The following is a 12,238-nucleotide window of genomic DNA, read 5'->3' as shown; positions in this document are numbered from 1 at the left end:
ATACAAGATTGGTGGAGGAGGGATTTTAAGAGACTACCAGGGCAACATATAGTCTATGCTTTTACCATTCCCTTAGGCATAGGAACTAACAACCAAGCAAAAATTCAAGCAGCTTTACATGAGGTTTATTGGTGTCTTCAGCTGGTTATGCAGCAGTTCATACGGAGCTTTAAAATGTAAGATTGTCCAGCTAGAACTTCTTCCAGGTTAGACACATATATAGGGAGGCAAGCTGTACAGCACACTACCTCTCTAAATGGAGCCACACTTGTGATACCATTCAGCACTTATATACTCATCAACAACTACCTATAGTAGCCAAATTCACCAACAGGTACCTCTACATCTGCATGTCATATATATTAATTATTCTCTACTCACTTGTATACTTTGACAATATATATATATATATATATATATATATATATATATATATATAGGTAGGCAAATGATCAAACAACTCATCAAGATTCATGGCTGGTACGTATATTATTATATATATTAATGTCATTTTACAAGAATCTACATAGTATATATTAAAAATGTTGTGGTTTGATTGTATATACAATTTGAATGAACCGCCAGTCCTACTACCACAAGAGCCTACTACTTACAAGTGTGTCTCGTTCTTCAAATAACAGAGTTCATTATGGTCTTATATTAACAAGAATCAATTATTCAATTTGACACAACTGTTGGTCACATATAGCAAAAAAACAAAGCCAGTCAAATGTGTACAGACAAATAAGACTCGAAAATGCAGCAAGATAACTAAAAGACAAACATTCAAGGTCAATATCCAAATACCAAAATCTTTTATGTTCAGTTTATCCATGAAAAATCAAATACTAAATAAAAGTAGAAACATCAAAAGCTGAGAAAATGGGACTTATCACCCCTTTCCAACTGAAGGCAATCAACTACTTCACCAAAAGTGCAAATATACTGTAACCCTGAGAGACTACTCGGCTACAAGTAGCCACCTGAAACAAAACATTACAAGTAGCAATGAACTATAAGGAAATGATTCAATACCGTATTTTGTCCAAGAGGAGCCTAAGAGCCAACTGATCGAGTGTCAAGCATTCACCACCAGCCTTCTCAATCCTTGCCCTGACTGTCATTGTGAACCTCAAAGCACACACCTTCAATTCTGGAACCTCATAAGCCCAAACATTGTCGGTAACTAGTACCCACAAGGACAACAGTCTAATCGTCCTGATAAGCAAATATCAAAACCATCACTTTAATCACAAACAAAATAATATATACGTCTAAATCAACAAAACAAAACACAAAAAAAATCCCTAAACACTATACCTTTCCTTCGGCATAAAAAATCAGCCTCAAGAAAGAAAGTGGAGGCTTGTTAATCTTGCTCATGAAGAGCCTCCTAAGAATCACCTTATTGAACTTGCTTCCGGTCCTCCTTGCCAAACAATTTTGTGTGTTTCTTTTCATGGAATACTTACAAGGAGCAAGACCCAATTAACTGAATGTAAGATGCACCACTGACTTTCAGAGTACCCACATCATCTCCAAACTGAGTCTCAAGATGCCTACCATTGAGTTTCAGATGCACCATTAGCATTATGAAGGGAATGAAAAAGGGTTTAATTCGAAAAGAAGATGCAGAAATTGCCTCTTCCATCTTTCTCAATGAAGGGAATGAAAATGGGTTTAATTCGAAAAGAAGATGCAGAAATTGCCTCTTCCATCTTTCTCAATGAAGGGAATGAAAATGGGTTCAATCCGAAATTTGAACATACCAGAAATAATCAACAAATTGATGAACTCGGCCGTCTGATCTTGGCCTCGTACGGAAGCGCAAGGCTTTGAGAATATTGTGAACGTTGCACTGTATTGGTTCTTGAAGAAGAAGACGAAGGTCTGGTATGTTTGATTTGAATTTTATAGAGAATATTGTGAACGTTGGGGGGAAATGAAGTGGGATCTGAAAGTTAAAAAGAGTTTAAAATGAGGTAATAATATTACAATTAAAGGGGTCTTATTTCAAACTACCAATTAAAATTAACAACATAGCTAAATTGAATTAAATTAGTAATTGGGTCAAGATTTAAACAAGATTATTTCTTAACAAAATGCAATAGTTTGTTTATTTATAATTAGTTTGAAAATATAATCTACAAAATATTAGAGTGAACTTTTTCTAGACGATTTTTGAATATTCATAAAATGTATTAATTATACACATAATTATATAAAAATGTATATATTATTTAAAAATTATAAAAAGTAACAAAATTATTTTAAAATAACTTGAATATACTATAAATTTTACAAACCAATTATTTCTAATCGTCTGTAATTAAAGAAACTCGATAATTAATTTACACTGTAGAGGATCAGAATTGGGTGTCAAAATAAGGTAAAATGTTCTTTAACTACATTAAGGTTTTTTAGTTCCCTATTTTTACTTCCAAATTCAAAATGAAACTTCACAGTAAAAAAGTATTGCTAATGTGCCTAATTGAAATCAAATTTCATTTCATATAGTTACATAATTATTTAACACTCCAAGGTGTTCAAAATTTACGATAGATTCTAAGTGAGTTGAATCTCTTTTCCGTTGAGTATTTCCACGACCCTTTGAGACTCTAGAAAATAGACAATTTCCCTCTCTTAAGAACACATACGAGATTCGTCCTACAAATAAGTATTCATTGATAAGGTCGTAACATTTTGGTCAAAAATAAGTCGGGAGCATGTATCACCAAAAATTCATTGACTATAACATACAAAAATCAGTAACTTTATTTTTTTCCGCATTGGGGCTCGTTTAAACATGAAATGCGTCTCTCTGCCCCTCAAGATCAACTCACACCATTAATAAGGTTGTAACAGACGTCCATTAAAAATTTTAGCAAAAAACAAGTCGACATCACGTATCACAAAATATACATGGACAATAGCACATGAAAATCGGTAAAATTTAATTTTTCGCATTAGAGCTTATTTGAACTTGAAAATGCGTTCGTTTGCCCCTCGGGACCAACTCACGCCATTAATAAGATCTTAACGGACGTCCATGAAAATGTTGGCCAAAAACATATTGAGATCACGTATCACTAAAAATTCATGTACTAGCACACAAAAATTGATAAATTTTATTTTTTCACATTGGGCTCGTTCTAACTTAGAAATGCATTGTTTGCCCCTTTAGAACAACTCACGCCACTAATAAGAGCATGCATCCTTCTTCAACTTCTTCAAACTCATATTTTTCATGAATTATGGATTGTTTCTTTATTTTGATCTATTTGCAATAAAATCTTCGTTGTCAGATTCAAATATACGACATATATTATCATTAATGGTCGAGAGCTATTTGGATAATCTAAATACTAAAAGATGGAGCATCATCCATATGAATCGAAAGTTTATAGATTAAAAAATTTAAAAAAAATTAATAAAAATTGATACCGATGAACTTGAAAGAAAAAAAAGAGAAAGAAGATGATGAATAAGAACTCGATAAACAAATCATTCTGAATGCATAATTGTCTTTGGCAATATCTACTTTCTCTGTATCAAAGAGGTTGAAAGATTGAACTTTTTGGTGGTGCAACGGTTGGAAAGACGTTGCTTACTATGGAGCATATCAACAATGTTGCACTAGGAGTAAAAAAAGAATCTTCATGTATTCTTTTTCTTTAATCTTAAGTTTTATATTCACTTCTCGACTTCGTTCCAGCTTCATAGAGTGCCTTTGGGTATAAGGTGTGTGTATGTGGAAGAACCTACAATAATAGCAACTGAGGGATCATATATTATAGTATATTGTGTTACAATTGAATGAATGGACACACTTGAAGTTTACATAAGTAGCATACCCATGCATTTGAGGGAGGGGGGAAAGGAACCGGTATTATTTACGCAAAATGTCCCAGATGTAGCAATAGACAATTCCCAGTTCCTAATTTCCTATAGGCACTTTTGAGGAGAAATGTGGAATCTTTGTTAGAATACCTTATTTTATCTCATTTTTAAAAAGTTACTGTCAACTGCTAGAAGGAAATGAAGAATTGAAATATCCATTGAACTATCAGAAAACAGACTTCTTGATTAATCTTAAAATTAAAGCTTGGATGAGGTGTGCTCACCTGAATAGATTTTCATTTTTAAGCTTATAAAATGCTGGGGTAAGAGTTATGTCAAAGCTGGCCATGGCATAATCTTATTTTGTGATTCTGCTGCTTTGCATGTCTCATTTAAGTGCCAGCGATGCAAGGCTGAAGGCTAGAATATGCCTGCGCATCAGGGAGAAGGGAAAAGAAAGGGCGTCAGTCAGCACATTATTTTCTTTACTTCAATCTTTAAAGGACATAAAGTTGTTATCCTGATAACTTCCAGATGGAGAGCCTATTCCCCTTGTTGTAACAGGGAATTATCTCACTATAGTGTATGGGTGTCCAAGACAGATAAGGGAGGATCAACAATCATCTTCAGTTTTTAAAAATAATTTTAATTGTCATCTTAAGTATGAGCTGGCAATCAACCAAGAAAGAGGAAGTATCTTTGCGGAAGGACATGATCGAGAAGCATATGATAACTTTAACTTGTCAACTATGGGTTGTTGCAACAATATACATTTGAAGTATCTACCTGTGATTGACAACTTGAAACTTGTCGCACAGGCTATTTGGCCAATCATTGGTTTTGATTTGACTTGTTATCTCATTTAAAGAGAAATGAATCTAGAAATTAGTTTTGTGCATGTTTTTGGTTCACAGCTTAGAAGAACTTTTGGAGTTGAAGAATAGCTAGTATGAGATCAATTGTGAAAAGAATATGATTGCATATTCAGTGTTTAACTACCAAAAATAAATATCTTAACGATTTTGCTTGAATAATTTGCTTATTTGCACTTTACCTTTTTGTTCGATGAGCAGGTTAAGCAGAAGCGAAAAGGATTAAAGAGAATGTTGTTACCTAACATGGAAGGGCAAGAAGTGGGCAACTGGATTGTAATCGACTCTGGTAGTAAGCACTTTATTTTAGCACTCTTATCTATGCAGTTTTAAGATTTTTGTGGATGTGGATTCACAAAATGTGAAAAGCATTGTGTCTTATGTTGTTATTTATTTCCAACGAGGGTTAACTTGTTTTGGGGAAGATATATGTAGAAATTTCGGAGAGCATTTTTAAAATACACGTCCGAGACAAAAATCTGTTACTTGTCTCATAAAAGCTACTGATGCTAAGGATTATCTCCAAGTTGCTTAAATTGGTGTGGTGTATCAAAGATGATGTGCTTATATGAGTTCTTGGTCTGATCATATGTATTTTAAACTTCTATCAAATTCAAATTTTCATGCGTCTATGACACTAATTAGCTTTCAAACCCTTCTGTTATGACAATCATGATGTTTAATAAGTAAATAAGTCGACATATTTCATTCTTTATAGATCTAGTTTGTAAGAGTTATCCGTAATATTAATTTGGTGCTAAATGGACTATCAACTGTGACCTACAATCAACTTCTACATCTTTGATGTTGTTATTTAGCAATAAAGTGCTCTGTATTTATTTATGACGTTCATTATATGTCATATCAAGTTGAAATCGACTTTTGTGTGTGTGTAGTCTGCAGTGCAGTACATGCAGAGCAATTTGTAGTTTTTGTTTATTGAGACAACTATCTTTTGCATTGATCCATGTGATTGTGTGAGTGCAGGACGTAGTTTTACTAGCCATCAATTAAGTAAACTCGCTAGTTCTCAAATTCTGCTGAATTCCTTAGTATTCTATATTTTTAGTTACTGATTTTTGTTAATGGTAAAGTAGTAATTCATGCCCTTGATGAGAAAGTGAGAACATAATACAACTTAGAGAAGCTTTGGAGTACATATGCATCAAACCAGGACCAGGTATATCATTTTTTAGTTCCTTGTCAATTGTTAATTACTTTCGGCTGAATAACCTGACATGTCACATAATAAATGTTCACATATTTTTATGCAAAGGATTTGGACAATTTTATAGTTAAAGATATATTCTTTTTATTAGGAAGATATATGTAGTTTTTATGGAAACAATTATGGATTTTGCACTACAAAATTTATATGAAGTATTTTGGGATAAACGTGCAACGCACGTTTCTAAATCTAGCATATATATAAATATAAGAGAACCATCGGCCCGCCTATGTGGAACCACCACAAACAAGGATGCTCCATTAAATTTATCTATTATCATAACTAGCCTTCCCCTTTCATGAAAAATTGTGACTTTATGAAAAGTTGCGATTTTTATGAAAAGTTACGATCTTTAGGAAGAGTTACGACTTTTATGAAGAGTTGACACTTTTATGAATAGTTGTGATTTTTATGTAAGGTAGTGACCTACACTTTGTTTAATGTAAATAGAGGGATTTTCTGTTACTACTATTTGTAGGTTTTTTTCGTTGTAGGGTAGTCGAATCAAATACATTATTCATGCTTCTTACGAAGTTTGTTTCATTCCTTAAAGTTTTATTCCTCCTACTTCATGGAGATTAATCTTTACTATAAGTCATAGTTATAAATGTAACTATGACAATTTCTTTTTACTATCTTTGTGACCTTTTTAAAACTTTGTTAAAAATTTCAGCAAGGATGATTGAAAATCGATCTTCTCCTTCTTCCCTGCCTACAGTTTTCTTCATATAAACAAAGAAAAATAATTTTAATGGTAATGTGACATTACTACTCTTGCACCTCTCAGTCCACAACTCATAAACTGTTGATATGGTTCAATTCATTATATTTGGTTATTTAATAACAAAATATTTATTTCTGCCACTATTATTTGTGAGGGGTTTTCGCTATATGGGAATTGAATTTAAATACTTTAATTAAGCTTCTAATTGTGTTTCATTCCTCAAAGTTTTCTTCCTTCTATCTAATGAAGCTTAATCTTTTACTGTAAGTCGTGTATCTATTGAATTTTTTTTCGATTTGTATCTTTTTTTTATTCTGTTAAAAATTCCAATGAGAATGATTGAAAATTTATCTTCTATTTTGTCTCTTTCTATAGTTTTATTCATATACTTTTTGAGAAACTTCTTGTGGGTTGTGCTATATTTGATAGCACAAAACAATAAATATGTGATAACTAACACGCAATAAATGGTGAAGTTTGTTAAAAGAACCATATAGATTGCTCTCTTCTTTGCCACAGTTAGTATATTATTTTGATTGTTCATTCTTTAAGTACACACATTTTATATGTCATTGCACCCTTCCTAGAATATTAGTAGACAACTAGTTTACTTCTTTTATCGCAAGTTAACTAATTTCTCATATCTACTCTTTTTAGGCATAATAAGAGACCAAGTTTCGAAACTAATAAATGTCCAAAATACATCAAAGCAAATATAGTTTTTATCGGCAATGAATATGCACAGTAGTGAAGAGTGTTGGACCCTTTACCTACATTAATTAATTGTCATTAGATTCAATGTTGTTATGGACTTTTTCTAGGAACATTTATAATTATTGCTAAAGATCATTTTTGCCGTAGTGATAACTCTTTCTTTTGATAAAGTTGTTTTTGCTTTTTTGATAAAGAAGTAATAACTCTTACTTTTGGTTTCTGTCAATTAAATTTGTGAACTGTAAACTTGGATAAAGATCAACAGACTATGTTTTTAAAAAATATGTTAAGCAACATGCGTTTTTTTTCTTGATTGTTAGGAAAGTAAGGTTGTATTTATTATTATTTGTGGATATTTGTTAGCTCAAACACTCAGAAAATTATGCTTTGAGATTTTAATATGTTATGTGCAAAAAAATTGGTTTAGAATATCCAGCTATGAATGATGTCACCTACTGCTTGGTTGATAATTACATTAATTCTTTGTAACTGCATAATATAAACCATAAAAATAACTTTGGTTCTATTCCAAAATAAGTTGCACTGGTGATATGAAACCTTAGCAATAGTAATGACTACTCTTAGACTTGAGGAAAAATATTTATGATACTTACAATTTTAGGGTCATATGAAAGGAGCTAAGGTCCTCTATTTGAATTAGTTAATTATGTTCTTGTATGGACGTGATGTTTCACTCTACTTGGGAGCGTTGTTGTTCGAGGATTTTTGGTCTCTTCTTTAACTTCTGATGTTGTTCTTTATAAGTCTTGGAATTTAGAAAATTTCATTACTTCTAACAAACTATTTCCATGGAGATTTCATAGACTTCTTTCTTATACTTAAAATATCTCTATGACTCATTCTTTTAGTATAAAAAATCAAAAATAAAAAAAATATAGCCCTTTTAAAATTTTGAATTGCCTTTAGATAAAATGATCTTTACAATGTAATGTATACATTGAAAATCCAAATATTACCGAATGGTCAATGTGAGCTTAATAATATATTTCAATTCTATGTGAAGCACAGATGAATTATCTAGTTGTCTTAAAAAAAGATACTATAATCATATGTTGTAGCCTGCACACATGATTAAAGAGTACTTCCTCCATTTTAATTTAAGTATTTTAATTTGATTGAGTATAAAATCCAAGTATTTAAGAGATTTTAAATTTTATGTAGTTATTCAAATTTTATGATCTGATTTGTCTTAAAATAATAAAATTGAAAACTTACTAAAAATGAGATTTTTTGGGAACAAACCAAAATAACAAAATAAAATAAGACACTTAAATTAGGATAGCAAAAGCATTATATAATATCCCAAAATTAAGTCCTAATTTTTTTTCAAAGATTAAAGTATTAACTAGCTCGTTAAATCACTTGTATTATATGAATAAATATAAATAAAATACAAAAAAACAATGTGCTGTAGATACCTTGTTAATGGAAAACTCATTCAGACTAAAACAAAATGAGTTTTTGTATTGTTTACAGAAGAATGAAGCCACCTAAACTCTACATGCATGAGTGTTAACTTTATTAGGTGTAACTCAGCATGTTTTCATAGCCATGCAAAGTGCAATGTGTCAATCATTTCCTTATTTCTCCTTCCTATAAATACCATCACTTCCCATTCTCCATCCCATCAACTTTTATTTAATTAATCACATAATATATATCTCCCTCTTGTTAGAAAAATCAAGCAATTATGGGTTCTAGCTGGCTTTGTTTCTCCCTTAGTTTTCTTCTAGTGTTGCATGGTACCTTTGCTCAGCAAAGATACCAACAGCAACAAGGTCAGTGTCAGCTTAATAGACTTAACCCTATGGAACCCACTGTTCGCATTCAAGCTGAAGCAGGGGTTACTGAGTTGTGGGATAAAAATAACCAACAGTTTCAATGTGCTGGTGTTTCACTCATTAGACATGTTATCCAGTCTAGAGGCATGCTGTTGCCTTCTTACCTTAATACTCCTCTCCTTGCCTATGTTGAACGAGGTATTTTTATTTTATTTTTTGTCGCGAGATAGTGATAAGATATGCACTACATTAATAAGTTGATTGTAAACTAATTAATGTTACAGGTAGGGGATTTTTCGGGATCATGAACTCTGGATGCCCTGAAACTTTCCAGTCATCACAGCAATTTCAGCAAGGTGAAAGGGGTGCAGGATCAAGATTCCAAGATCGTCATCAGAAGATTGGACAGTTCAAACAGGGAGACATTATTGCCTTCCCTGCTGGAGCTGCTCACTGGGCTTATAACGAAGGAAATGAAGAGCTTGTACTTGTTTGTTTCGAAGATAGCGGTAACAGTGCAAACCAGCTTGATCAAAATTCAAGGGTATGTAAACTTTAACAACACACTCAATATTGATTAATAAATAAATGAATCTGATTTTCGTTTTTTTTTTTTTTTGCAGAGATTCTTCATAGCTGGAAACCCGCAACAAGGAGAACAGCAACAGGGACAGCAAGGAGGAGCACGCAGCTTCCAGAAGGAGCAATTCCAATCTGGAAATGTGTTCAGAGGGTTTGAATTAGAGTTGTTGGCTGAGGCATTCGGCGTAAGTACTGAAACAGCAAGGAAGCTTCAGGGCCAGGAGGATCAGAGAGGCCACATTGTGAACATTGATCAAGGGCTTAGAGTTGTGAGACCACCATTCTCACAAGAACAAGAGGAGCGTGAGGAGAGACAAGAGCAAGGACAATACGGTCCTCGTGCAAACGGAATTGAAGAAACCATCTGCTCCGCTAAACTCAGGCAGAACATCGATAACCCTGCTCGTGCTGATGTCTACAATCCTCAAGCCGGACGCTTCACCACTGTCAACAGCCTCACTCTGCCCATCCTCAGCTTCCTCCGCCTCAGCGCTGCCAAAGGAGTTCTTTACAGAGTAAGCCACATCTTGCTATTGCTATTGCTACTTCCTCTAGTTTTAATTTGTTTGACTTAATACGAATCTAATCTGCAGAATTCGATCATGGCACCACACTGGTGGACGAATGCACACAGCGTACTCTACGTAACAAGGGGAGAAGCAAGGATACAGATAGTTGATCACAGAGGACAAGCAGTGCTAGATGACAGAGTAAGACAGGGGCAAGTTGTGATAGTACCACAGAACTTTGCTGTGGTGAAACATGCCGAAAACGAAATCTTTGAGTGGGTGGTGTTCAACACCAATGACAATGCCATGATCAACACACTGAGTGGGCGTACTTCTGCCATTCGAGGATTACCCGTCGATGTGATAGCTAATTCTTACCAGATTTCAAGGGAAGAGGCAAGGAGGCTCAAGTTCAACAGGGAGGAAACTCTACTTTTCACCTCTTCAGGAAGAAGTAGCCAATATGGGAGAGTTGCTGCTGCTTAATTACAACGTTTTGCTTGCTTTTTTTCTTCCTATGTAATAAGCTAAGCTAAAAGCCTACTTAATAAAACAGAGGACCTTATACGGTCATCTTTGTAATGATGTAATGGCAACTCTTATTTTGTATCCTATAAGCGGCAAGTTCTTGTACCTTTGGCAAATAAAAGGAGAACTAACGTAGCTTTTTGCCCTTTTTTTTGAGCTAATTTGGACTGCTTTTTCTTCTTTTTTTCGATAGCAACAAAATGGATACTAATAACAATGTTATAACTAATGGGTGAACATCAAATTATAGCATCGAGTTAGAAAAAATACTTGCTAACATAATCGGAATGAAAAAAAAGTGTTATCACAAAGATGTATTTATTAATTATCTTAGATCTCAAGGACTACATAGGGTTTGATGTATTCTCATTGATTTTTTCTTCTTCTTTTGCATATTAAATAAGTTTAACCTGTTCCATGTTCAGATTCGGGTATGAGTTCATGCTTACGAGTAGAGTAATTTTAGTTTAGAAGCATATGGAGCTTGATTAAGATTTGTACAATATTATCTTATTTTCATATAAACTCCATATGAAAATAAGATAATGTTGGCAAATATTGATAAAAAATAACACAAGTTTTATCTCGACTTATTGTTGTGTGAGATTCAATTGAATACCTCATGATTTCTATCATTAACATGAAATCCGTGGTTCAATATTTGCTTTATTACCATACTAGAGATTCGATAAAGGTGAGCTGATTTTGAGTCGAAAGGCGAGTGAGAAAAGGAAGATCATTGATATAATCTCATTCAAATTGTGTTTGCCAACAAAATGAACGCGGAGCCCGTTCCGAATGCTTCTACGATCCGGAAGTTCTCGCGAAGAGAATAAGATGTTGCTCCCCTTCCCTCTTTCTTTTCCCGCTTTGCTAATCTCCCCTCTAACGCGGGTCGGGCGCGACGGGTGCGGGACGAAGAAACCTAAGAGGAGAAAAGGAAGATTATTGATATAATCTCATTCAAATTGTGTTTGTTGGTACCACTTAGGGGTGGAAAATGGGCGGGTTAGGCGAGTGAGAAAAGGAAGATCATTGATATAATCTCATTCAATTTGTGTTTGTTGGTACCACTTAGGGGTGGCAAATGGGCGGGGTGGTAAATGGGCGGGTTGGGTCAAATGTGGGGCGGGTTGAAAATGGGTAATCATTCAATCTGTTCATATTTGATATGGGTAAAAATGGGTTGGGTAATAAATTAGCTTACCCATATTTTATCCATATTTCATTAATAAATAGTTCTTTGCTTAAAATTCAATATGGAGAAAATATTTTAGTCTTTTTTAAAAAAATAAAATCTGTTGAAAATACTTCATTTAGTTTTATTTTATTATAAAAGTAAAAAAAAAACTTTTAAAAAATTTCGGGGTTGCGGAGGGGGGGGCCTAATACGGGGCTACCGGGAGGAGGGGGGAGGGTCCAGGGTAGGGTGAAAAAAT

The 12,238-nt window shown here is 33.6% G+C and overlaps 2 protein-coding genes across 2 annotated transcripts; one reads left to right on the top strand and one right to left on the bottom strand.

Annotated features, from left to right (window-relative positions):
* Positions 1–961: 961 nt before the first annotated feature.
* Positions 962–1,651, bottom strand: LOC107030410 (60S ribosomal protein L18-2-like). Its single transcript, XM_015231694.1, has 3 exons — positions 1,473–1,651; positions 1,036–1,218; positions 962–983 (listed from the first exon to the last, which is right to left on the bottom strand). The coding sequence occupies exons 1-3, from the start codon at positions 1,649–1,651 to the stop codon at positions 962–964; spliced, it is 384 nt and encodes a 127-aa protein (XP_015087180.1).
* Positions 1,652–9,034: 7,383 nt separating this feature from the next.
* Positions 9,035–10,947, top strand: LOC107029599 (11S globulin-like). The gene is made up of 4 exons (XM_015231032.2): positions 9,035–9,378; positions 9,465–9,724; positions 9,804–10,277; positions 10,356–10,947. The coding sequence occupies exons 1-4, from the start codon at positions 9,090–9,092 to the stop codon at positions 10,755–10,757; spliced, it is 1,425 nt and encodes a 474-aa protein (XP_015086518.1). The 5' UTR covers positions 9,035–9,089; the 3' UTR covers positions 10,758–10,947.
* The last annotated feature ends 1,291 nt before the right edge of the window (positions 10,948–12,238 follow it).

This window comes from Solanum pennellii, chromosome 9 (assembly GCF_001406875.1).
Source record: "Solanum pennellii chromosome 9, SPENNV200".
Classification (NCBI taxonomy): Eukaryota; Viridiplantae; Streptophyta; class Magnoliopsida; order Solanales; family Solanaceae; genus Solanum; species Solanum pennellii.
Note: the sequence above shows the minus strand (reverse complement) of the source record. Positions and strands in the feature narration are given on the sequence as shown.